Raw genomic sequence first — 27772 nt, forward strand, 5'->3', positions numbered from 1 at the left:
CCATGTCTGCTGTGTCCTGCCGTGATGACAATGGACTAACCCTCTGAAAGTGTAGGCCAGCCCCAATTAAACGTCTTCCTTTATAGGAGTTGCCTTGGTCATGGTGTGTCTTCACAGAAGTAAAAGCCGGGCTATGACAGGCCTGATGGTGCTTTTGCTTGGAGGAAAGTGGACTTTGGGAGTTTGGATTAGGAAAGCAGCGGGCTTCTTTAAGCGGGCCTTAGTGAGTCGTACCGTAGGAGCATGGAGACAGTGGTACTGAGTGTGCTTGTTAATCTGAATAGACCTTCATAACTTGAAAGTTCACCATCCTAGAAAGAATGCTTTGAACAAGCTAATTTAAAATGTATGCTTAACTACTTAGGTCTTTGCTAGTTCTTGGATGCATAAATTAATGCTGTTTCTTTTTCTTGCTGCTAGTTGCCTGGACCCAGTGTTCACCTCCAGGCTTTCTGGCTAATGGATTTGGCACAATAAATTCAAATGTAATTTTTAAAGTCCAGGGTCAAAAGAGGATATGGTTGGGGTTAGTAGTTAACAGCTTGTGCTTAGATAATCTTAACTCATGTGACATGATTCCAAAGATGCTTTTACATTGTGATATATTAATTCTAGAGATATTCACTTGTTTACAGTGTTAGAACTTGTTTTTTAGGCTTTATCTTCACTCTCAAAAAGTTAAAAAATGTTGTTTTTGCTAATGTTACTAATCTATAATATGGCTTTAGATTTTTATACATCATACTTTTTATAAACTACATCATACAGGAAGCTATTATGTTCTCTCTTTATGGACGCTTATGATTTTGAAAGCTCCAACTTAACAGGGATTAAACATAATGATGTGAAGAAATGCAGGTTAATAGTGTCTTATAAATGATCAAATCCTTTAACATGTCCAGAAATATATTTGTAGTCTTGCTAAGAACCAATGTGATCAATTACAAGATTCAGCTTCATTTAGCCCCTGTACATGTTTTCAAAGTTAAGTGCAAAGTAGTTAGAAACAAGCAAAGTTTGCCGACTTAGATCTACTTTAAGTAGACATGTGCTTCCCAAACCCCACCCCCCCATACAGGAGTCGGTTCGGTGCAGCCTCCCGGTCTTCCCAGCCCTCCACCTAGCCCAGGCCCCTTGGGGATTTGACACTGACAGTTTGAGGATCAGGGCAGGGTGGCGGTCTTCCTTCCAGCTTAGTCTGTTTCCCCTTTTTATCTTTCGGGAAGCTCCCGCTCTCAGTTACCAGATCTGAAGCCCTTTGTCCTCTTCCCAGCAGCGCTGTTTGCTTCCTATGCACTTCCATCTGTACTTCCAAGCTCTCTAGTTCCACAGCCAACTCTGCAGTCCATTCAAAAGCGAGAAAACTGAGTGACCCTGCTGACACTTCAGCTGCTCTCCTAACCATTTTTGAAGTGGAATACAGGAAGAAGACGAAGAAGAAATAGAAAATCCACTCTGGGAGCAAAGTGGGAGAAACCCAGCAGCAGCTGCTTCTATGGACTTTTTGCCGACATCCTGAAACAGTATATTCAGTCTTTCATACCATGTCATCTCCTCTAGGTTCTACTGATCTCCCATCTCATTTCTGCCCTTCCAAAAAACGTAACAGAAAACACAACAAAACTCCACAAACAAACAAAGCTTGGAAAACCTCTCATCATGAAAGCTGTCGTGTATCAGTGTGCTGCACACTATATCCCTGCCACGCATCTTCACTTGCAAATGCTCATTGCAATGACTCATTTGTCTGGTTTGAGGTCTCTGCCCTCCGTGACGCCATCAATACTGGATCCTCACTGGGACTCCTCCCGGTTACCCTGTGTTGCCCTGAAGTTTTGGCTCAACAGGATGGGCCCTTTCACACATCTTGACTATTCGCAGATTTAGACTTTGGGGTGGGCCAACTCAGTGCCCTGGTTCTGGGCCTGGGTGGTAGCTCAGCTGGTCGACACACTGGCTCTCCCTTATCAGCACCAGGGCGAGTTCTGCAGCACTGGGCCGGCTGGACCACCCAATGCTGCCATCAGCAGGAGGCAGGGTCGGCTCTCCCGCTCTCATGCCCTTGGGACTGGCTCACCTGCATCCTTGCCTCCAGAGCCGGCTTCACTGCGTTGCCCAGTCAAGGTGCAGGGCTCACTCTGAAGTGCTGCAGCATGGGCCAGCTCTCCCTCTCAGGGCCTTTGCCAGCAGGGCCAGCTCCACTGTGCTGCACGGGTAAAGTGGCCTCTCTGCTAAGTGCTACAGCTAATGAAGGGGCAGGAAAAGCTCCCCTGCTCTTGGAGCCGGCTCTCGAGACTACTGCAGGTGGTGTGGAGGAACGATCACTCTGCACGGATGCCACCTCATGGCAGATGAATGGCAGGACCAGCTCCCCTGCACCCTCTATCCTGGGGCCAGCTCTCTGTGCTCCCAGGTGAGGTGCAGGGTCCACTTTCCCAAGTGCTGTAGCCAGTGATGGCAGGACCAGCTCTCCCAACTGCCACAAGTGGTGAGGGTGAGGGCGGGGAAGGACTCACCCCTGCCACCTCACAGCAGAAGAGTGGCGAGGCCAGCACCTCCACCACCTGGGTCAGCCCTGCTGTGCTGTCCAGGTGAGGTGCAGGGCCAGCTCTTCCCAGTGCTACAGCGGGTGAGGGGCAGGGCTTGCTCTCCCGACTGCTGGAGGTGGCAAATGGGGGAAGGAGGCTTGTGCCCGTGCCCCCCCACGGCAGTTGAGTGGCGGGGTCAGCTCTCCCACACTGAGGCTGTGGGGCTGGCTCACCCACATCCCTGCCACCACGGCCAGCTCCTCTGTGCTGTCTGGTTGAGGCGCAGGGCCTGCTCTCCTGAGTGCTGCTGTGGTTTCAGAGGTGGCAGCCAGCTCTCCAGAGCATCACAGCCAGTGAGGGGCGGGGCCAGTTCTACACAGCCCCTGGACATGCTGGCGGCTGCCCTGACCAGGGACGTCCCATGTTGTCTAGCCGTATTATGAACTGTGGACATCAACACCAACTCCTGCCGCTGCGTAGCCGTGGACCCAGACATGGCCCTCAGGGGCAGCTTGGGCTGGGACCTCACCATGGCCGCAGGTGGCGGGCTGGCCACTCACAGCCGCCCGCTCCTCTCCCCAAGTCCCCAGTTCCATCTCTCCTCATACGCTCAAGCTGCTCCACTTCTTTCTCTCCTGTCTGTCCACCACACACTCACACACTGGTGGCTCCTCCTGCAGGCTTGTCATGCAGCTGGCAGGCCACTGAGTGAGCTCCTGTCTCCGCTGTGTGGCATGGTGGCAAGTGGCTGTGTACGGCCCGCCGTGCCATGTGCACAGGAGGGCAGGTGTGTGTGTCATGTGATCTGCGGGTCTGTTTGTCTTTCCCCCCTACTCTGTACTGCCTGGATTTGATTTGATTTTTGAGTCCTAGGCATGCAACAGCTCTGGTCACCATGCCGGCCGCCAAGCTAGGATGAACAAAGGACTACCATCTGCCCTGGCCCTGACTGAAATGAGAACACCACCAACAAGGTGTCTCTCTGCCCACTGTCAAGGAAGGGGGAGGCATGACTGAATTTTCTATGAAGGTCCCATGTGCTAACTACAGTTTAGACTCAGTTACTAAGACCACAGGCCTCTCAAGCAGCAATTTGTCCAGATGGACTTTGAGAAACAAGTTTTCACTGCTTAAGTGGTTTAAAAAAATATTTGTTTCACATACTGCTGCATGCCCATGTTATCTTCTATATATATTTGGGTGCTCCCGATTAACTCATTTAACTAGTTGCTATAGAAAAGCCTCAGTTTCAAAGGGTTTAGTTGAAACACATGCTTATCAAAGGCAGAGGTTACTCAAATGTCAAGTGCTCATAAATAGGTGCTGCATATTTCCAGCATCAGAATAGAGCTCTTCAACTTTAAAGATTTTAGGTAACCTGAAATCACATGTAACTATATATAGCCAGTGCGTGATGGACATACTTATACAGAAATACCATCTAGCATCTATGATAGAAATAATTTACAAATACATAAAGCCCAATTCTTAAAAAAATTATGTACAGGTATTTACCTGAATAAATATGTGTGTATTATGTGCCTGTTCCCCACGGAGGCCAGATTCCCTGGAACTGGAGTCACAGATGGTTGTGGACTGCCATGTGGGTGCTGGGAACTGAACTCAGGTCTTCTAGATGAGCAGTGCTCCTCACTGCTGAAAACTCCTCCAGCCTTTAAGTACACAAGTGCTTGGCTGCTTTTATGTGACCACACGCCTGCCTGGTGCCCAAGGAGGCCAGTGAATGCTCTGGAACTGGAGTTACGGATGCCATCCGAGTGCTAGAAACCAAAGCGGGGTCTTCCGCAAGAGCTCCAAGTACTTTTAAGCACCTCGTCGTCTCTCCAGCTCCTACACATCCTTTAAAAGCCTGAGAGTATACTGTGTCATAAACTTCCGCTTGGCTTAAATGCCTTTTAGCTCAGTGGCTTTAAAGTGTTCATTACTTCAAGACAGAGTTGCAACCTTACATAGAATGACAAGATAAAATTCAAAGAATTTAATTAGCAATGGGCTAGACACCTGCCACACTCTGACCACACAGACACCCTTCCTCTGGTTAGGCTGCTTTTTAAACACTCAGAATCTGCTGGAGCAACAGTACACCTCTGTGGCACCCCTTTAAATCCAAATGTGTCTCCCAGACTCCTAGCCTGTAGACATCTGCTTCTGGAAGAAGGCAGCCATGGGCTCTCATGTGACAGTTCTGGCCATTAAAAATAACATGGCTTTCTGTAAAACTTTCAATGCTCAATTATTTGTGGTTGAGACAAGGTTTCCCTGTGTCCTGGCTGTTTTGGAACTCACTCTGTAGACAAGGCTGAGCTCCTCCTGCCTCTGTCTCTTCCGGGATTAAAGGTATGGGTAGCCACCCCTACCTCTATAAAACTTTTAAAAGGAGACAAAAACAAATAGGAAGGGCTTCTTTTTCTTTTCTTTTTGCACAAGACATAAACAAGACTCTAGATACCACATAGCTATTTTACAGCCACAAAGATAAATGCTACATAGTTTCAAACAGTAGAAGACATCTGGATCAACAGGGTGTTTCAGAGTTGCAAGCAGCTCTGATTGATTCTGTGTATACGTTTTGTTTTTCAAGACAGGGTTTCTCTGTGTAGCCTTGGCTGTCCTGGACTTGTTTTGTAGACCAGGCTGTCCTCGAACTCACAACGATCAGCCTACCTCTGCCTCCCTGAGTGCTGGGATTACAGGAATGCACCACTAAGCCTGGCTTATTTTTTATTTTTTTCAAGACAGGGTTTCTCTATGTAGCCCTGGCTGTCCTGGAATTCACTAGGTAGACCAGGCTGGCCTCAAACTCAGGGATCCCTCTACCTCCACCTCCTGAGTGCTGGCCATCACCACCACGGCCAGTTTCATCATTTCTTAAAAGGGGTCAATCATATTCATCTTGGAGAGTGAGCTGTTAAACAAGAGGATACTTGTAATGGATCTAACTATCCTCTCAGAGCAATTATTGGGTAAATAGTATTACTTAATATTAACCAGACTTAACCTTTATGGTACTTTGGAATCATTCTATTCTTGACTCTAAATTGTTCAGTATTTTAAAACCAACAGTATGAAGCAATATTTTAATCAGTTTTAAAGATACCTCAAAATTGAGAAAAGTGATTTGTTGCCCAATAGGCTAAGGAGTCATAAAGGACCATGCCTTCTTTAGATACTGTTTTTTAAGGTGGGAAAAAAAAAATCATTGCCAGTCATTTGTTTAATCTGCTGTCATGGGGATCTACTTATCACTGTTTAACATTATTATTTAATTCACAGGTTATTTAAGAGTTAAAAGAGAAGCCACCATTAGTGATGGCATACACCTTTAATCCCAGCATGTGATTAAAGGGAAGCAGAGGCAGGCAGATCTCTTAGTTCGAGGCCAGCCTGGTCTACAGAGTGAGTTTCATAATAGCCAGGGCTACAAAGAGAAACCTTGCCAAGAAAAACCAAGAATCAACCAACCAACCAACCAACCAACCAACCAACCAACCAACCAACCAACCAACCAACCAACCAAAAACTAAACCAACCCATCAACCAAAAAGAAAGAAAAGAGACAATCTTCTGTGAAGAGCACAGGTTCTGGAATATAGTGACCAAAAAGATAGTTAACTGTTAATACACAATCTTTTCAGTGTTTTGTATTCTGGTTTATATAAAATACTGGCAAGATATGGGTTAACAAAACATGTAGAAAAAGATACAGGCAAATTAACTGCCACTTAGAATAGGTGGCATAGAATGTAGCCAGGTAACTCAGACACCACTAGACCCAGAGGGATATAAAGGTACCAAAAGACTCAGGTCAAACTGCAAGTCCCTTCCTAACGTTTGTCAGTCCAGCAAACTCGGACAGTGCATCTGAATGCATAAGCAAAGATGCACCCAATGAACCTGGGCTTGAAAACTACTAGAACGATACGGTGAAGAGAGAAAGGACAAGCTAGAATATTATGATCAGGCCAGAGGATACGCCTGATACTTGTAGTAATCTTCAAGGGAACTTATTACAGAAGGGCACCTCATTTCAACCAACAGAAGGCACTGGACAATTGAAAGGACTACTGAAAGTTAGTTCCCACTCCTTTAGAAAACAAACACCTGAATGTCAAACACTAGTATGATCTACAGAAGGTTAATGTACAAACTGAAAACCCATAAATGTTACCAAGAGGGCCCTTCTGCAGGTATACATCAAAGGAAACAGAAGAAGATCTGTAAAAAATAAAGTATAGGCTCCCACAGCCATATTTCAAAAGCCGTAATTACTAAATAAGCTACCCTTAAGTTAGACTGCAAAATGAAACACCTTATTGCTTAAAGGCACAAAAGGAAAAAAAAAAAACACGTGCACATTTGAAATAGTTACTTGTATGATAGATAAATGCTATTTAGAACATGTTTAATAGAAAACTCATTTATAAGTCAATTATAGAAGATCAAAAAAATCAAAGATCAATGTTTATTACAACTTTAACTATAAATAACTAAAATAAAAAAAACAAAAGAGGTCTTCTGTCGTGCTTTTACTCCATCATCTAGGTCCTCTGCTCCTTGCCTTTTGGAGAAAACATGGCATTGTAAGGCTGTCGTCTTTTGGGACGAGGGCAAAGATCGAGATCTTCTTTGATGTAACCTGAAAAACAAATTTTAATTTAGAACAGTATAGTATCAACACGCATTTCTTTCAAGGCAGATGAGCATGGTGGCTCAGGTCTGTAATCTCAACACTTAAGAAATTGAGGCAGGAGGATCAGGAATTTAAAGCCAGTCTGGGCTTCATAAGACCCCATCTTAAAATAAAACACAAAACTCCATCCAAACAACAAAAACAGCATTTCTTTCAGTGTATATCCTGTTTGTTTATTTTTTGTTTTGTGTGTGTGGTTTGTTTTTTGTTTCGTTTTTCGAGACAGGGTTTCTCTGTGTATTCCTGGCTGTCCTGGACTTAAACTCAGAGATCCACCTGTTCCTCTGCCCCAAATGCGGGATTAAAGGTATGCACTGCTACCACTTGGCCGTATTTAACTTGTTTAATGTATACATTTTTATGGTACTTCTGATTTTTAGCTTTGTGATGTTGGTGAGTGATTTCACTATTTAGCATTAGTTTCCTTATTTATACAAAGAGAAAAAAAAAAGCAGAAAACAATTGTAAAATGCTTTGTATCCACCATCTCAGATAGTTCACATGTTCCTTCCAAGCAACTTTTACTACACTGATTTCCCAGATGAGGGATGGAGACCTGCAGAAATCAAACTTGCTTAAGATCACAAAACTGGAAGAATATGAAAAATTGCCCAAGCTGTCTAACCCAGTACCAGTTTCTCTATATTGTGCTCCACCACAGGTTTGTGCGTGGGGCCATAGGGTTAAAACTAAACTCTATTATTATAAAATCCAGTGATCCCCACAAAGCCTTTGTGGTAGCTATTTCATTGGGTGAGATGCCTCTCTGTGTTCTCCACGCCATTCAGATTCTCCCCAGGAATCTACAAGCATGTCATTTTCAGGGAAGGACTGTGCTCTGGGCCAGGCTAGTATGGCAAACACTGCCTATACCCAGCTTGTCTGATTGTGTGAACCACCAGGAGGAGAAACGATGTCAATGACTTACAGTTAAATATATGCAGCTTCTCCAAAAGTGGGGACCTTTACTGAGTTTGAAACTAATGTGAGGACGAAGCTGAACTGAAAGTCTAGTTGGTCTTCTTATCTGATATTTATTCATTGTTATAACTTTCTCTGGGCAAAAGTTTTAGATATTTAAAACTTAAAATATAAGTCCAAGACCAAAAGTCTACTAATAAATGCCATAGACCTCACAGTCAAATTATGATCTGAACATCATTATACTTGGTAGTCATATCTCGGAAAATACATCCTTTTTCATAAAAACTCAGTAACCCCCCCCTTCTTTTTTAGCACTGTGCCACTGGTGACAACAAGGAACAAAAACCACCACTCCAAAAACTAGTTTTGATGATGCATCTTAAATGTAAATGGCATCTGGGGTGGGGGCTGGAACGAGATCTCTCTGTGTGTCCCACTGGCTGTCCATCACTCACTGGCTGTATATAGTTATATGTAATTTCAGGCTGGCCTGCACTCAGAGATCTGCCTACCTCTGCTTCCCTGAGTGCTGGGGTTAAAGGTGTGCACCACCTTGCCTGACATAAATGCCAAATTTGAAGGAACTGGCTGCATGTCAACATTCTAACCTCTGAAAGGTTATTTACTTAAAAGTCATTTTGGCAGGATGAAACTGCTTTCTGAAATCTGAAAGACAAACCAAGCTAATACACAAACAGTCACATTAAAGTGACTATAAGCAGTGTCTAGTCCAAGTAAATCAACAGAACAGGTGAAAGAAAGTCTTTCCTATTCAGTAATTCACTTGCATGTTGCAGACACAGCTCTAACTCACAGTACAAGATAAAGAGTTACAGAGAAAGTTAATGTTCAGAGTTAGGTCTATACAACATATTTTTTAAAAAACCTAAAATACTGAAATCTATATTCCTACCTCTTTCCAGACACGTCTGAGTAGAAGGAAAACCAACTTCCCAGAAATTCTCTGGCGTGCTGGGTGGGATGTAGCGAAATCGGTGTCTTGAGCAGGAAGTCAACTTCTTTTCTCTCTCTTCTGCGGGCAAATCTGCATAAAACTAACAATAACAATTGGTAAGTTTTTCCACTTAGAAATAATAAAGAGTGCCTTGTTTATTATATAAACTAGAAGCTAACAACTATTTAACCATTCTAAGGAAATAATACTTACAAATATACTTACAATACTTATAAAGTATTTACTCTTTAAGTAAAGAGACCATCACAGTGTTTAATAAGCGATCAGAGCAAAAAGAAAGAAAAGATATGGTGGTGAGCATGCATGAAGACTGATGTACTTCAACAGACCAAGGTAAGATGGTATTGGGTTTTGGCAGCGGAGGTAAGTAAGTGAATGTAAAGGTGAACATTCTAACAGTAAAATCAGTGGGATTTGCTAAAAGATAAGTTACTGATACGAACAAAATGCATAGTGAGTAACTACAATATTTTCTTGAAAAAATTAGTTAAAAACAACAAAACAACACCCACAAAACCCAACCCAGATATATAAGAGACTGAGTCTTGAAGTACAGGAATTGACTGTAGAAAAGACATTTGTTTTTATACATGTGACATTTATAGTCACTACCCTATACTTTCCATGATACATTTGAAATAGACATTGAAATAAATTTACCAACAGTAAACTACAAGTTATATTTAAGCACATAAGATTTGTAACCTAAATAATTTATTTTTACCATTTAAAAAACTTTTACAGAAAATAACTGGCAGAATTATATAAAATGGAAAAAAAAATCAATTTCAATGACTGGACAGCAAGAAAGAAACTGATTATTGAGAAGGAAAACAGGTTAACAATGTTTGTGCTTTGAAATTTCAAGATAGAAGTGGTTTTCTTTATAGTGATGAGCTGGTTAGTTTTATCAACTTTACACAAGCCTGTGGGAGGAGGAACCTCAACTGAGGAAATGTTTCTAGCAGACTTCCTGTAGGAATTCTTTGGGGTGTTTTCTTAATTAGTGACGGATGGGGGAGGGCCCAGGCCATTGTGGGTGGTGCCATCCCTGGGTAGATGGCCCTGGGTTCTAGAAGAAAGCAGGCTGAGGAAGCCATTTAGAGCAAGCCAGTGAGCAGCACTCCTCCAAGGTCTCGGCATCAGCCCCTGTCTCCAGGAAACTGCTTAGAGTTCTTGCCTTGCCTTCTTCCATGAGTAACTGTGGCATTGAGACGTGAGCCAAACAAACCTTAGGTTGCATCACAAGCACTATGACAGTCGCTAAATTGTTTTCAAAACAGGGTCCCAGTCTATATTCCTGCTGTGAGTAGGAGCATGTTTTTACCAAGTCCTTACTTACTGTAGCCAATTCACACCTTCACATGCTATTTTAATGTGCTCTGGTTATCAAATTTTCAGGACTGCAGTTAATAAGAAAATCTGAGCGAGGAAGTTAGATGCTGAGGAGGGCGTCTAACGGCTGATAGTGAGACAAAAAATAAAAACAGCACATTTTAGGATAACGAGAACCTGTTTGGGGGCGCTGTATTGATGGGACAATTAGTATTGACTTCTTCAGCATAGGACAGCCAATGTAAAAAAAGAAAAATAATGTAAGGGTTCTAAGGCCTCAGACTCAACCTAAAACAAGCTGGGGGTGCACACTTTCATTTATTTGTCTCTATTTATTAGTATATGCTGGTCCTCATTGGTATGTTCCTTATTCTATCAGTACTGCATCAAACAATGGTTCTGAATATAAATAAGACCTACATCTGTGATTTTTAAATCATGCACTCATAATCTCTAATGTCATACTTAAGAAAGTATTTACATTAGTACTTACAATTTCACATTCCTTACATGTGTGACCAAGCAATTTCTTTCTCTCTTCTTTTTTCCGAACTACATCAATATAAGGAAAATTCTGTATACTAGTTTCTCTAGAGGGAAAAAGGAATTTAAAGTTAGCCTATTTGTTACTAGAAAGATTTCTGGTTTAAAATATGAATCAAAACTGTAAGATGTCAGAAGAGAAACAATCCCCCAAAACACTTATTTTAGTTGAGATGTTCTTCTGTATATTAGAAAAACAAATGATTCTTTTCAAGTATTTAGTATTACTTTGGACTAATATTAGGCCAGCATACAAACTAAGAGGTTTCACTGTGATGTTTCCTGCATAATTTATTTGTTCCCTTCCTTTATTGCTCTTTCCCATCCCCTCTTTTCCTTATGCTTGCTGTGCCCTTCTCTGTCCACTGCCCTTTTTGCTACCCTGTCGTAGGTAGTTTGTTCTATTTCCCCCAGCTCCTTCCCTTAAGACCTGCCTCCTCTTTACAGTTCCCTTCTTAGTATAATGATTTCCACACATACATACAAATTAAAATACAAGTTTTCAGAAGACAACTACATGGGTCGTTACACTCAGAAACACAGACGACTCTTTGTTGTTGTTTTTGGTTTTTCGAGACAGGGTATCTGTGTAGCCTTGGCTGTCCTTTGTAGACCAGGCTGACCTTGAACTCACAGAGATCCACCTGCCTCTGCCTCCCTGAGTGCATGCGCCACCACACCTGGCAGAAGATGACTTTTAAAATAATTTTTCTTGGGGACACATCTACTCTTCATGTCCCTTTAAATGGAAAGTGTTTTTCTTCAAAATACATTTCAATTACTCTATTTCCAATTATACTGAGTCATAGGTCCCGTCTGTGTTTTATCTTTTAAGAACCCCTAACTCTAGACTAATGTGTGAATTAAAAAGGGAGAGCATGAAAGGCTGGCTATAACATATTGCTACTCAACATAGTTTTTCAAAGAATTTATGAATTCTTTGAAATTCTAGGCTTACATAGAACCATTTTTGCCATATCCTTTTCTCTGAGTATAATATATGCAGCAAGGAATTCACTAGAAGACTAGAAGTAAGGCATTCATAGCAGACCTCAAAGAAAACATCACTTAAAAGGTTACTAAGTTCTGTGTCCCTGACACAACACAAGGCAGGTAATCAGATTTCATGAATAATGTTGCCAACTTAACAGGATCTAGAATCTCTTAGGGGAAAGTCTCCAGGCACATCTATGAGGGACTATCTAGTCAGGCTAGCCTCTGGGCATGCCTTTGAGTATTAGTTAGGCTGAGGTGAAAGACCCACCTTAGCTGTGGTGGTACGATTGCATGGGGCCCAGACAGTGCAAAGGAGAGAGCCGAGCGCTGCCTCTATCACTCTGCTTCCTGCCGGGGGATACAGTATGAGAGGCTGCCTCACTGTGACTTCCCACCATGACGAATTATCTTCGAACTCTGTGCCAAAATGAGCCCTTTCTTTCTTCACTTTACTTTATTTTTAGGTATTTTGGTCACAACAGTGAGACAAGGAACCACTATACCAGGATTCTCTAGAATTCTCAGTAGGCGTGGCAATCAAGATAATTGAGACCTCTACCCTCCTTCTACCCTTACCCTTCCTGTTTCCTTAGGCAGTCAGAGATAAAAACAACTCATATTTTAAAAATTAGTGAATTTCTAAGAAAGTAAAAAGAACCTATTACTCTGTGACATCACATTAATCTAGAACTCTGAAAGATGAAGAGCACAACTACTCACTGTATCACTGGGTTACTAGCGTCATGGTGAACAGAACGAGTGTTTTCTGCTAAAGAACAAGTCACAGGAATGTCACCTAACAGCTAAAAACGACTACCATTATTTACAATTCAATGAATTTCTAGGATCTACAGTTAAATGAAAACCAGTAAAGCAAAAAAAGGCTTATGTGACATCTAACACTTGCTGAAGAGCACCTGTACACATAGGTATGTTAGTGTCGGGTCTCCCAGGCCCTGAGAGGGGGTTGGATCCCATGGAGCTGTAGTTCCAGTAATTGTGAGCCACCTAATGTGGTTCTGAAAATCAAACTCAGGTCCTGTGGAAGTGTGGCAAATGCTCTTACATAGTGAGCCGATTCCCCAGCTCCAGGCATGATCATTTTCTCTCAGGCACAGGAGGCTGTAAAAAGTGTCTAGGGAACTGTCTGTCCCAGGAGGCTTGTAACAGGTGAAGATTCACGATTTCTCTATTTAGTAGTCTCTCATTTGTAGCTTTACTTCCTGCTGTTTGTTACCCAGGTCTAAACTATAGCATGGGCACTTTCAGAAATCAGTAATGTAAAGGTTTTAAATGTATAAAGTTCTCTGTGTGGTATGATGAATCCTGCACCATCACCACACTGTCTTGTCCTAGATGTGATTGACACAGGGATACACAGAGAGACAGTGTATCTGACCTGTACATGCTACCAGGCATGTCAGGCACCAGACTGGCCATGCCACTACTCCAATGCTTGTGTTCAAGACGTCCTTATTTAATAATGCCTCTCAAGTACAAAAATAGCACTGTTGACAATCTGTATACATGAGAAAAATGCTTCATCCAAATGAGTAAAAGCTTTCCATAGGTATGTATAAAAAATGCTGCACACACTGGATTCAGGCAGCACAGGGGTCTTAATATTACAAGGGTAGGAGGGGAACACCACTGTAAGGATGCCTAACACAATGAATAGAAACTTTACTTCAGTGTTAAAATTTAGGAGCTTATGAAGCCCTTAAATAAAAACCTGCCTACTTATATTTGGGATTCTAGGGCACCATTTCTTTAGAAAAGTGGCAAAAAAAAAAAGGGATTAAACATTTAATAACAAAATGTCAACTTATTTCTTTTAGAAACTCATTAAGAATCAGTAAAAAGCCTCCTACAGGTAGGCGGATCTCTAGGTTCCAGGCCAGTTTGGTCTACAAAGTGAGTTCTAGGCCAGCCATGAGTGTTACACAGAGAAACCCTGTCTCAGAAAATCAAAACCACCACCACCAAATACCTAAAAAACCAAAAGTAATTAAAAAAGAATTAAGTGACTAATTTTGAGAACTTCATAAAGAAAAAAAAAAGCATATTTTTGGAATATGTATTATATTATAAATTTACTTTAAAAACTTATAGATCATAACTGAAAGTAACAAAATTTAATTCCTTTGTTAAAAAGGCAGAAGTAGCATTGATATTCAAAATTAAGAAGTTGAAATTTATTCTAAGGGTTCCTTCCTTCCTTCCTTCTTTCTTTTTTTTTTTTTTTTTTTTTTCATTTTGAGACAAAGACCCACTGAGGAGCCAGGCTGGTCTCAAATTGTTCCTCCTCAGTCTCCCAATGCTGGTACTAGAGATGTGAGCCTGGCTCTGAATGAGACTTTGTTCTTCTGTCTGTTTTTTGTTTTCTGATAGGGTTACTCTGTATGTAGCCTGGGCTGTCCTGGAGCTCACTCTGTAGACCAGGATGCCTCTGGTACGCTGGGATTAAAGGTGTGCACCACTACTGCCTAGCTTTTTTGAGACAGGCTTTTTCTTTACAGTGTTGCTTTGGATGGTCTCAGGCTCCTTAGACCATAAAATTATTTATTTTAACTAAAGTAACAATTAACTAGCTTACAGACTGACAAAGACAGCTCTGCTGTATTTCCAGCCACAATTGTAACAATAACAAGACCACTTACCTCTCTTTATCTTTAAAATACGGCTCCACAAATGCTTTCTGCTTGACTCTATCTTGTTTATCACCAGGTACTATAAACAAAACAAAACAAAAATTTCACACATGTAGAACCTGATTAGAAATAATCAGTTTGCTTGGGAAAAAAAAACTGTAACAAGTACGAAACTTCTCTTTATATTGATTTTTCACATTTGTGTCCTGGTGGGCAATTCATTTACATTTTTTTCTTTTTCATCTACATAAAGGTAGTAGCTTACCTCAGAGTAAACTAAACTAAACTAAACTAAAACTAAACTAAAAAGTTATATTTCAGGAGATATTTGACTGATTGATTAATTTATTTATTTTGAGATAGGGCACACTATGTGGGCTACTGCTTGGCTGGCCTCAAACTAAGGTCCACCTCCCTCTGCTCTCCCCAGTGCTGGGATTAAAGGTGTGCCCCACACCTGGCACCTGAGGATTGTAGATGAACAGAACTACATAGATGTCTGTTACTATTTGGCAGGAGATATCAATAGACATTTTTTAGCATGTCTCACTTATTTGCCCTATTCATTTCTGTAATTTGAAAAATAAAAAGATTAAAGAATTTTATCAGAAAATTGATGATAAAATTTAAAAATTTCTGTCCCTTCTGATTTTCCTGTTATTCCTTTGTTTCTTATGTACAGGAGTATCTGCTTGTGTTTCTCTTCCACCTCTCCCTCAACACTAATTTCTTTCACAAATAGCTTGTTTTAGAATTACATACTTAAAAAAAAAAAAAAAAGAGTACAATTTTTTATATCATTTTTATTTTCCCAGGTTAGCAAGGTGGAAGTTTATCTACATCGTTTTGATGTATTTGCTTGTTGATAGCTATGGGGGCTGTTCTTAGTTTTAAGTTACTGTAACTAGCACTGTTATAAATACTTTTTTCAGTGCTATAATTCTAACTGTATGAATAATCATAAGCACAAACTTTTTGTTTTCATTTTCATTTTTCCTAACAAATATATATATTCAAATGCTATGACAGATATATATTTAATTTGGTATAAAACTGATGATGAACCTGTGAAACTTTTTTTAAACTCCTGTCATCAATATATAGGAGTTTGGTTGCTTTTCATACTAATATTTAATTGCCAGTGTTTTTAATCACCCCAGGGAATGTGAATTCATTATCTGATGCCCAATAATACTGGACACTTTTTTCATGTGCGTATTGGTTATTCAACTAGCTTTTCATTGAAGGATTTCTAGCTGAAAACACACTATCCAATTTATATTTAAAAATAAGGTTATCTTGGTATTCTGTGGAAAATGTATGAGGCATGCATAGAATAGGTGAAACGACAGGGAAAGAGAGAAACTGGAGTAATGTAAAGCATACTCTGGATAGTACCTCCAGGGCATTAGACTGGGCACAAAAATAAGGCGAAAAATAAAGTCAAATGTGTCCTCTCCTTTCCATTCCAACCTCTGGTTCTTGGGCTAAATCTCATCCTGAAACCAGCTGTGTGTCCTTCTAGTTATGGGAGACTCTTTACAGACTTCCCCACATGGTAGGCAAGCTACTACTACCACAACATAATGCTATCTATTTTCATTAAGATTTTAATTTTCATATTTCTGTCATTTATTCTGACATTGCTGAGTTTGACTCTCATGGAATTTTATTATGACTTGTGTCTGTCACAAAACAATGGTAACATCTGCAAATAATATGACATTTGATTGGCAATAAAAAATGAACTATGTAAAAACTGATTCTCACATTTCTAATTTTAGCCACTGGGTAGTTCGGTACTGGGCAGATAATGAAACCTGGAGAGTCAAGAGAACATAAAACCTGGGGTAGAAAAACAAAAGTTTACTGGATGGTGGTGGTGGCACACACTTTCAGTCCTAGTGCTTGGGAGCCAGAGGCAGGCAGATCTCTGAGTTCAAGGCCAACCTAATCTACATAGTGAATTCCGGGACAGCCAGGGCTATACAGAGAAAGCTAGTCTCCAAAACCCAAAACCAAACCAAACTGAAAACAAACAAACAAACAAAAAAGAAAAAAGAAGAAAAATCTGTAAGTTGTATCAGGGTCCAGATGCTCACAGAGATGCCACAGATGATTTTGTGCAGGGTTCTGGGGAGAAGTGAAGTGCAGAGTGAAGTGTACAGAATATCTTCCCTTGGCCTCCAGAACAACTATTTCCTTCCTACCTCATGTCCAGAGCACCATCTCATTTTCCTTTGCTGCTTCTATTAATCTGTGCGTGATTCTCTTCTCCTGTATTTTTGATGTATTTATTCATTTAATGTGCATCTGTGCATGTACACGTTTGTGGCTGTGGAGGTGAGAGAAGAGATCCTAGGAGTTGGGTTCTCTCCCTCTACACCACGTAGACCCCAAGGATTGAACTCAGTGGTCAAGTGTGGCAACAGGTGCCTTTACCCACTGCTCCTGGCTCACCTTACATTGCTATATCCCAGGGTGATGACTCAGTCATTAAAGGTGAAGCTCACAACCAAAACCAAAAGTTCCTATATTCCGAGGTTAGACACCTGAAGTGCCTTCTTGCTCTTTTAACACCTTGGTGATCTTACTCACTGTCATGGTTTTGTGGAGTGGCTACTTCCTGTTAATTATTTATTGTCCTCAAATTATCTTCTCACTCTGGATTTCTTGCTCAAAGTCTACATACACTGACTGCTTACTAACAGAACCATTCAACTGTATAGTAAATAAAAATCTGTCAGAATGAGCTTTTGATAGTTTCCCAAACTTACTTTTTCCCATGAAGAAAAAAATCAGTTAGAACTTTGGTATTGGAGTTGTGAAAATGAAAAGTTAAACCTTAAAATTTAAGCTTTTGGTAGGAAATAAACGGAACTTGGCTCAGGCATTTATAGTTTAAACTGCTCAGACACAAAAGTATCTAACAATTATTCACAAATGTAGGACTGGGAATCATGTCAAACCTAGAAATACAGATTTGGACCAATTTTCAGTAATGACTACAAAGACTGACTGTGAGCAAAAATACTATGTGAGGAGATAAAAGTTGTAGGAAGACTCTGGGAAATGGAAGTTCTAGAAACCAAAAAGTGCAAAAAGTTAACGAGAAGAAATTTTAAGATGTTTAATATAACATGAGATACTTAGCGAGAATTTTAACTTGCAATTGCGATTATCTTCTTAGGAGTTCTACGTGGATGGAGTCCCTTTCCTGTCCCACTACTACAAAATACTAAATGGAAGGAGTACTCTTTACTATCACCTACCCATAGGACACTAGTTACATTTTTTTTTAAATAACTGAATAAGAAATTTATGTAAGAAACATGAACCTTTTGTTTCTATTAATCAATCCTCTATTAATTAGTTTGATGATGTAGTGAGCTCAGAGTAATAGAAATCATGTAATTAAAGAGAAAACAGACTTACCTGTTAGTGGTTGTTTGAAAATTGTGTATTGCAGTTTCTCTCATAACTTGGCTAGCACCCAAATCATTGAAACTGAAGTATTTATATTTGTTTAAAAAGCTTTACATCACAAGAATTGAGCAGAATTAATCTATTCTTAATCTTGTAAACTAATCTGACTTCCTCTCAGCATAAATCCCAGAGATATTTGCACTTTATGGCTCTCTCTGCTCCAGATACTCTTTCCTCACGTTTCCTGGACCTCTTCCTCTCCCTCTTTCCTCCTCCCCTGGCTGGCAGGAAGTCTAGCCCTATTCTCTCCCCTGCTCAGTGATAGCTGTAAGTTAATCTGCTTTACTGACATACCAGGGGACAACTGGCGAGCAAAGTTTAGACAGCAGATTTCTCAGAATAAGGACTGCAAACAGATACAGGGGGCACAGAAATCAGCACCTGAATCTTTATACAGTGTACAATAACATTATGCCTGCACTTACTGTTTGGTTTCTTTGTGGAAGCAGACGATTCTTCCTCATCTGGTACCTGGGAAAAGCTATCTGCCAAACAGGATTCATATTCTTCATGTGTTGTCCGATCAAACATATCTTCCAAGCTATCATTCATTTTTATGTCTCCATCTATACAAAAAAACACTGACTTAGCAGCAAGCAAGTTTTGGCCTTCTATGCAGCCCAATGTGAACCATATATTAATAGTAACCACCATAAAGTAATGAAATGCAGTCTGTAAGAACACTTCTTTTAGAGAAGATTCTTATATGCGGATTATAGGCTATACCTTCAAGAGTGTTCTTTCAAAGTGCTCAGATACAGGTGTGAAAGTGACTTTAAGGCCATTAGTTTTATGACACTATGTCAAGAGAGAGTGTTAAGTGGCAAGCATGTTAGTGCATGCACTGGAGTGTTTGAAGATACTCAAAACACAACTATAATACAGACTTCAGATCTAGTTATAAAGAGTGTTTTATTGAATATGGAGTGAGCTGAAGGCATTCGTGGACATGCTAAAAAAGATGATTCTAGAATATGAATTGTAAACTGTTAAGAGTAGAGCTCAGTGACTCAAATTGGGTAACATACTAATACACACACACACACGGATATATGTGTGTATGTACGTATTTAGAGACTTTTAAGCCAAGATTCTTTCAACATGGCTTAATTCTCACAAGAGCACACAAGATAAGAATGAATGCTTAAGTCCCATTTACAGAAGTTTATGTGGTGATTTCAAGTGCTGTCCTGTATCAAGAAAGCTAGTTTTTGTTACTGTCATAAAACCGGATCTCTTACAAACACTGAAGATTTTTCTTTCTATCAGCTCATGTATAATTTACAAAAAGTAAAATAATTCTTATCAAGGAAACTGTTGAGAACTAGAAAACACACCATGATATATGATGAAAAAATGCTAAATATAAAAAAGTGTATAAGTATCTGACACTAAACTTTATCAAATTTTACTTAATTCCTTATTTTTCTAATGAAGCAGCAAAAAAATATTTATTTAAAAAATCACTGTTAGCACTTGGTAGTTAAAAATGGACAGAAACACTGAATTCGCATTCTATCTACTGCATCAAAGTGAGGCTGAAAGACTGCAAGTTCAAGACCAGCCTGAGCTACATAACAAGTCCCCCATCTCAAAAACTAAAAACCAAACCATTCCTAACATTACCAAAGAGGGAAGAAACAAATAAACAAATTTAAAAATAAATGGATAATGAAAACTGGTACACAGACAATGGAATATTATTCAGCTCTTAAAAATTAAATTATGGAGCCAGGTGGGGTGGTGCACACCTTTGATCCCAGAACTCAATTTAAGAGAGAGAGGCATGTGGGTCTCTGTGATTTCAAGGCCAGACTGATCTACAGAGTGAGTTCTAGGACAGCCAGGGCTGTTACAGAGAAACCCTGGCTTGAAAAACAAACAAAAAACCCAAACCAAAACCCAAACTAAACCCAAACCAAAAACTTGAATTATGAAATATGCAGCAAAATGGATGGAGCTAGAAAATCATCACGTAGAGCAGTGGTTCTTAACCTTTCTAATGCTGCAACCTTTTAATATAGTTCTTCATGGTGTAGTGACCCCAACCACAAGATTATTTTACTGCTACTTCCGAACTGTAATTCTGGTATGTTGCCAACTGTAATGTAAATATCTGACATGCAGGATATCTGTTATGTGACCTCAAAGAGGTTGTGATGCACAAGCTGAGAACCACGGATCTAGAGTAAGGTGACCCAGCCCCGTAAAAACAAATATTTTGTTTTCTCTTATATGTAGATGTTAGCTTTTAAGCCTTCAAAATGCATGCTACAATCTATAACCACAGAGGTTAGGTACCAAGTAAGGGATTATTGAGAAGAGAGGTTCTCCCACGGAAAGGGAAATAGAATATATTTCCTTCAAGATGTGCTGCTATAAACATTGTGGGCAGAACCACACATGCTCTGATTGGACATAAGGCTCACTCCATGAGAAGGAACCCATGCCTGACACGGCAAGCGTAGCCAAGAACGGGACAGACCATGAACCTAGGGAAAAAACCAAATACTATTGTTCTGCTATAGGAAAAGCAATAAAGAGATTCTTAACTACATTTTGCTATACTCATGTCAGTGCCTTGCTCTCCCTGCAGTAAATGGGAACTAACACAGACCCACAATGGACACTGTGGAGTGGGAGACCTTGGAGCATTCTGTCCTAATGAGACATCTTCACCAAACCCTTCCTCGGGGATCAGGCCTCTATGTGAAGAGGAGGTGAGGAGACTGTAAGAGCAGAGGCAATGGATGACTCCAAGGAAACTCTTTCTGACACTATAGGGCCCGACACACATATGAACCTCCAGGGACTGTGGCAGCAGGCGGAACCTATAAGAACCTGCGTGCATACGTGCAAACCAGATGAGGTCCCAGTACTGAAAGCAGGAAGTGAACAAAGGCTCCCCCATCTAATCAAGACGTGATCTGCACTACAGCTACTTGCAAAGGAAAAGTTAGTTTTCTCCAATGGTGTCTCACTAGGTCTGTTAACCACATTTCAGGGTAGGCCCATGCCTAGCTGTAGTTAGGCAATAGAAAAAGAACTCAGTGGTATTTTTGTAGACTTTTTCTGGTCTCATATAGCTTTGGACAATATTTGCCTTACTGGTCTTTTGCTTGTGTATTTTGGTTTCTGTTTTTGTGGTTTCTTTCTTTCCTTCTTCCTTCTTTCTTTTTTAAAAGAGAGGAAAAAAGAAGGCTCAGAGTTGGGTGGGTGGGAAGGATCTTGGTGGAATTTGGGAAGCGGAAAAGTGTGGTTACAATACATTGTATAACATTAAAAAAAAAAAAAAAGCCCCAAAATTTAGTTTACAAAGTTACTGCATTTATCACTATAATGATGACTATATATTTCATCCCACATTTGATCAAAGTAATCAAAAATCAAGACACATCTTACTTGGACTTTTTTCTTTTTGCTCTGGTTTCTTCATTTTTAAAAGCATGGTTTCACTGACCAACGTACAGTCCATGTCCACTGTTTCTCCTCCTAATCTTGAGTGACTGCTATCCTAAATATTTTAAAAATCCAAAAGTTTAGCAATTATTCCTTCACAGTGTTATATCTGCTTTTGACTACTAAAGGGTTAAAAACTCTAATAAAATTTTACTATTTCATTTTTTAAGACAGGGTTTCTGTGTTTAGCCCTGGCTGTCCTGGAACTCACTCTGTAGACCAGGCTGGCCTCAAACTCAGATCTGCCTGCTTCTTCCTCCTGAGTGCTGGGATTAAAGGCATACAACACTACTGCTCAGCAAATTTTACTGCTTTAAAGCATTAAGTTATATTAACTTCTGTATCTTAGGAACAGAGATTTAGGTTTTCTTGCCTGTAGAACATTTTAGCCTCAATATATAAACACTTCGTGTCAATCTGAGGAAAAGGACAACTGTGGCCAAGGAAATGGAGATTTATTTACCACTGAAGTCCTTTGTGCTTTACCCATCTTCTCCAGTTTCTTGCAGTAATAAACTTTGATGTACATGAGCAGCAACTTTAATAATCAAATTTGATTTCTTCATAGCTACATGTTACCAGTAATCTAGATAATGTCCTAATGTGCCATCAAATAGAATTAACTATATGGAACCTGAACCCCATGAAAAACCATATTTCTAAGTACAAATTACAAACCAACCGACCAGTCAACCAACCAACTCCCAAAGGGCATAGTGATGCACACCTTTAATCCCAGCACTCAGGAGGCAGAGGTAGGTAAGTCTCTTTGAGTTAAAGACCAGCCTGGTCTACACAGTAAGTTCAAGGACAGCCAGAGCTACATATTGAACATAGATACACAAAAAATTATATTTTTAAAAAGTCAACTGAAAAAAATAGAATGTCTTGACAGCATTCTTTTCTTCTTTTCTTTTTTTTTAAAGCTAAGCAAGGGGGCTGGAGAAATGACTTGGTGGTTAAAAGTACTGGTTGCTTTTGCAGAGGATCTAGGTTCAATTCCCAGCACTCAGACGGTGATTCACAATCATTTGTAACTCCAATTCCAGTGGATCTGACACCATTTCTGACCTCTTCAGGCACCATCAAGCAAAACTCATACACATAGTAAATAAAAAATAATCTAAAAAAAAATTAAAGCTTGATTAGCCAATTAGTTAGACATACGATGGAATTCTAAGCATGGTGGTACGCACCTACAGTTCCAGCACTTGTGGGACTGAAGCAGGATAGTCAGTTTGAGACCAGTCTGGGTTGTAAAATGAGAACCTATCTAAAAAACTAAGGATATAGGAGGGATGACTATTGATAAAGGTAAGATCATTTTGGAATATGCAACTATAATTTTTTGTCATTTAAAAATGACAGTAATGTTTTATATTATAGGCCTTTAAAATCAGAAAGTATTATTAACCTTTCAAAACTAGCATAGTGTTTGGGAAAAAAAAAGGCATTATTTGTGTTTCCTGAGACAGCACATGCAAGTGTTCAGAAGTTGCTGTCCTGGGCTGACAAGATGACTCAGTGGGTAAGCGCGCCTGTGGACAAGCCTGATCCCCTGGGTTTGTCACCCGGGGGAAGGAGAGGACGAACCCTGAGGGCTGTGCTCGGACATCTCCATGTATGCTGTAACATGCACACATGCACAATAAGTGAAGCATGTAAGAAAGTACTTGAAGGAGACTGAAACTCACTCCAAGAAGAAGCCAACAGGCTTTAGTTCTGTTTCTCAAACTTACCTTTCTATCTATTACAGTTACATCCATCTTATACTGAGAAAGGTCTGCTCCTGGGTCCACACTCCACTGGATGTTTTCAAAGGACACATCTTGACAGCAGGGGTGGATGAGGAAAGAAGCACAAATTAAAACCCATTTTGATTTTAAAAAGTTAGGAAACCCACAGAATAGAAAATGTTCTGCAAATCACCTGTTTGGTGAAGGACATCTAGGATATGTAAAGAATACCATAGCACATGATAAAGATAAACATCCCCGGGAGCTGCAGAGATGGCTCAGCAGTGAAAAGCACTAACTGCTCTTGCAGAAGCCTTGGGTTTGGTTCCTAGCATCTAGAGGGTGGCTCATAAGTCTACACCTCCAGATTCAGGACATCTGGTACCCCCTTCTGACCTCTTCAGCCACAAGGAACACACTTGGTGCAAATATGCATACAGGCAAAGCATTCATATACATAAAAATGTTGAATGTTTAAAAAAATCAAATAAATAAATATCCCAATTCAGAGAAGGCAAAGAATCTCACCAGAGAGTTCAAATGGCCAATAATCATTATGAAAAAAGGGCTCAATATGAGTAGCTATCAGAAAAACACAAGACAAAAACGAGATTGTTTACACCCAATAAGATGGCTAGACCCAAAGTATATGTGTATACATGTATATGAATATGTATATACGTATATATGTATAGATATGTGTATGTATGTGTGTATATGTATACGTATACACACACATATATGTGTACACACACACACACACACACACACACACACACACACACACATGGATTTGGAAAGCCTGAAACCTTCACACAATCAAGTGTTAATGTAAAATGGCATAGCTCTTTTGGGAAATCAGTAGACCTTTAAAAGGTCAAACTGGCAGCTAAACATGTGGTTCAGCAATTTTAGTTCCAGGTAAATTGGGGGGGGAGGGGAGAGAAAACATCCATTTCCAGAAAAAATCTGCACACAAATGGTCATAGCATTATTATTATTAATGTTTTTTGAGACAGGGTTTCTCTGTGTAGCCTTGGCTGTACTGGACTCACTTTGTAGACTAAGCTGGCCTCGAACTCACAGATATTTGCCTGCCTCTGCCTCCCAAGTGCTGGGATTGAAGGTGTGCACCACCGGGCCCAGCACAATATTATTCTTAAAGGTAACAATGACAGCAAATTTGTACTAACTGATGAAAACATGATGGCGTTTAATGGGATTTTATTTAGCAATAAATAGGGACGAAGTACCTGTATCTACTACAGAGTGTTGGGAACTGGAAACACAATGCCAGTGCCAGGGAGATGGCTCAGCAGGCGCAGGAGCTTGCCATGCGAGCTTAATGACCTTAATGACCTAGGAGCCTACGTGAAAGTACAGAGGAAACTGAACAACGCTGTCCTCTGACCTACACATGTTGTGTCAGGTACACACCCACAGAAACATATCACACATGTAATAATAACAGTAAAATAAAGAAAAAAAAACATTATGCCAAGGGAAAGAAGTCAGAAGACTTCATATGGACTAGGTCTATTAATAGAAAACGTCTACAATATTCCAAACTACAGAGATAAAAATTAGAGCGGTGATAACCAGAATTGGGAAGTAAGAAAAAGCATAGAAGATGATAAACAAACTTAGATTGTACAGATAGCTGTACAAGTCCACTGACTGGACATGGGCCATTTTCATGGTCAGTGATTTGTATTTCAATAAATTAACTGTTTAAAAGTTAAAATTGTAAAATTGTTTGAATTTTTAATGTATATAAGTTCCAAATGTAGCTAACACATGACAACTACAAACATTAGTTTAAGAACTTGAAGAAAAATGACGCTAATTGCAAGCAGACTGCGAAGTTAACAGGTATAGTATGTTCCCTAAGAAATAGTGGAGAAAAAAAATATACACAACGAGCTAAGAAAAAAATCAGGAATGACAGTGGAAAAACAAAACAAAACAAACTTTTTCACCTAGCAGCTGAAACCTGTATAAGAAGAACAACTAAATAATGTGCTTCAGGCAGAAAGAGAAATAAATCAATAATGAAAGTATAACCTAACTTGCCAATGATAAAAAAAATCCAAATGGTGAATGGCTTAAGAACAAAAGGACATGTATATACAGACTGAGGCAAATTGTTTTTTAACAGCACATTCAGGGGTTGGGTAGACCTCAGAAGGTAAAGCGTTTGCTGACTAAGCATGAGGCCCTAAACCTCATGGTAAAAAGACCAGGCATGGGAGAGACAGAAAACAGACAGATCCCTGGTGCTTTTGGGCAGCCAGTGTATAGAGAGCTTCAAGCCAAGGAGAGACCACCTACAAATAAGGTAGATGGTGTCTAAGTAACAACATCTCAGGCACAGACACCGGCATGTGCGCCTACACAGAAGTGCACATATACAAGACTTAAACAACAAGTTAAAAACCTATTAATTTGTATAAGCGTACAGACGAACACTGAATGCAAAGAAAAAGGACAGGCTATCTATAAGGTAAAGAACAAGTTTTGAATAATGAATTCTTTTAAACATTCTGTACAATTTAGGACTGCATACAGAACTTAGTGGCAGGCTGCTTACCTAGGCCCTGGGTTCAATCCCTAGTAAATCTGAAACACTAAAAAACAAAAACAACCAAAAACCCCAACTGAACAGTTAAAATACTTTTTAAAAAGCTTTTGCAAAGGAAGTAAGAAATAACTACATAAGCAATCCACAAAACCATCTAGAAATATATATCAGAGTATTTAAAAATAATTTCTGAAAACGCATAAGAGCAGAAAAATCCAAGGTAAAATGAAACCTGTTAGAATAATGCTATAAACACAGATATACGCAGGAAGAAATAAGATCCTCCCAATTCTTTGTCTAAAAACTGTAAATGTCACCCAGTGAAAACGAAGAGAGATCCTGTTCACAGTGCACACACCTTGGTTGTTGGGCAGAGACTTTGTGTTAGCAACTCTACAGGGGTTTAACTGAAGAACTGATGCCGGCTCACATCCTCCGTGGACTGATCTGCTCTTTACTCTTGTTGGCACAAGAGAGATAGCACCCTAAACAGAAATAATTATTAGCACCTAAATAAAATCATGAACAATTTTAATCAAAATCTCTGAACATTTAACACAAACCTTCATGTCACCAAAAAGATTCTCTGTCTCCAGACTTTCCTGTGAACACAGAGGGGTTTTGAAGCTAGGATTTTCTTCTTTTATCTGTAATGGTGTTTTATGGTCTGGAGAGACTTTACTAGAGGGCTGGAGGACACACTGCTGTAAACAGTACGTCTCTGAAGAGTCCTTGGCTAACATGCAGGCCACACTCACAGCCTTCCGGCCTGAGCAGGAACCTTTTGGAGCGGGCTTCAAAGCCTCATAAATGGTTGCTTGCTTAAGTTTGTTTTTAGAAGTTTCATTTGCGTGGCTCTTCTCTTGACACTGAATAGTTGCAAACCGATCTGACAGGTCCAGAGGTTTATCCATCACATGGTCTCCATTCACGGAGAACTGATTTTCCATTGGAAAGGGAAGGGCATTTTCCTTATCAAAACAAGTTTGGGGACAGTTGACTGCACGTTCACTCTCTTCCTCAGTCCTCTTCCTCTTGGATGCTTTGCTTCCAAGTGATTTCAAAGACACCAAATATTTATCAGTAATAACATCTTTAATGTGATCAGAATCTACATCTATAGATTCACTTACATTTTTATTTGTAAGTATCTGCTTATTAGGAAATGACTGGCTAATGACCTTGTTTACTTCAGACCCAACACTACGTTGTGTGAAAAGAATGTCTTCAGATTTTGACCTAACTTTCTCTGATCTAGAAACAGAAACGCTGCTAACGGGAGCTGTCTTTAGAAGGTTTTTTTTCCCAAAGTCTAAAAGTGAAGGGGAGAAACTTGTCTTCAAACCCAAATGGGTTTTCACAGTAGAGGCAGCTCCAAATACAGGAGATGACACCCGAGGAGTCAATTCTTGGGGAGGTGTCTTTGAAGCAGAGTCTGAAACTCTAAATAAAGAAAGAATACATAAGAATTCCTTTAAACTGAAAAACAGGGTAAACATTTAAAAAGCAATATACTAAGAAAACTTTTCTTGATACAGAACAGTAAGGCATTATCTACCTATTGGACACAGATGATTAACACAAATTTAAGATGCAGCATTGGTTTCTTCTCATTTGGCAGAACAAAAGATGAATGTGAAAATGAAGTTCATTGAGTACTCAAAAGTCTTTTGCTATTATTAAAACTTATGAGCAATTCCAAGAAAAAACCAAAACAAAACAACAAAACACCTCTTACACTACAGAACTAAATATAGAGAGCAGTAAGTGCTCTCAATAGCTATACGATCTTAAATGAGGTAATAAAACTCACTTGACAAGTTATTATCATAATAAGCTAAACGTA

General features: G+C 39.8%; 2 protein-coding genes and 1 non-coding gene across 4 annotated transcripts in view; all 3 read right to left on the minus strand.

The window, feature by feature from the left end:
* The window catches only part of Cables1 (Cdk5 and Abl enzyme substrate 1), a 177772-nt gene extending 174712 nt beyond the window's left edge, over positions 1 to 3060 (minus strand). The window contains exons 1-2 of the mRNA XM_055625726.1: positions 2762 to 3060; positions 2517 to 2658 (exon numbers count right to left, since the gene is read on the minus strand). Coding sequence (XP_055481701.1) covers positions 2517 to 2658; positions 2762 to 3060 — 441 coding nt within the window. The remainder of the gene's footprint in view (positions 1 to 2516; positions 2659 to 2761) is intronic.
* Positions 3061 to 3388: 328 nt separating this feature from the next.
* On the minus strand, positions 3389 to 3529 carry LOC129690247 (small nucleolar RNA SNORA48). The gene has a single exon (XR_008722254.1). It is a non-coding gene; the product is annotated as a small nucleolar RNA SNORA48 (small nucleolar RNA).
* Positions 3530 to 6978: 3449 nt separating this feature from the next.
* The window catches only part of Rbbp8 (RB binding protein 8, endonuclease), a 64067-nt gene continuing 43273 nt past the window's right edge, over positions 6979 to 27772 (minus strand). For both annotated transcript variants that reach the window (XM_055625751.1, XM_055625752.1), the window contains exons 11-19: positions 26490 to 27369; positions 26285 to 26411; positions 23349 to 23437; positions 21553 to 21664; positions 18576 to 18716; positions 14674 to 14743; positions 10968 to 11064; positions 9077 to 9218; positions 6979 to 7185 (exon numbers count right to left, since the gene is read on the minus strand). In XM_055625751.1, the coding sequence (XP_055481726.1) occupies positions 7088 to 7185; positions 9077 to 9218; positions 10968 to 11064; positions 14674 to 14743; positions 18576 to 18716; positions 21553 to 21664; positions 23349 to 23437; positions 26285 to 26411; positions 26490 to 27369 (1756 nt within the window). In that variant the 3' untranslated portion in view covers positions 6979 to 7087. The remainder of the gene's footprint in view (positions 7186 to 9076; positions 9219 to 10967; positions 11065 to 14673; positions 14744 to 18575; positions 18717 to 21552; positions 21665 to 23348; positions 23438 to 26284; positions 26412 to 26489; positions 27370 to 27772) is intronic.

Source organism: Psammomys obesus, unplaced genomic scaffold (genome assembly GCF_907164565.1).
Source record: "Psammomys obesus unplaced genomic scaffold, mPsaObe1.curated_primary_1811, whole genome shotgun sequence".
Lineage (NCBI taxonomy): Eukaryota > Metazoa > Chordata > Mammalia > Rodentia > Muridae > Psammomys > Psammomys obesus.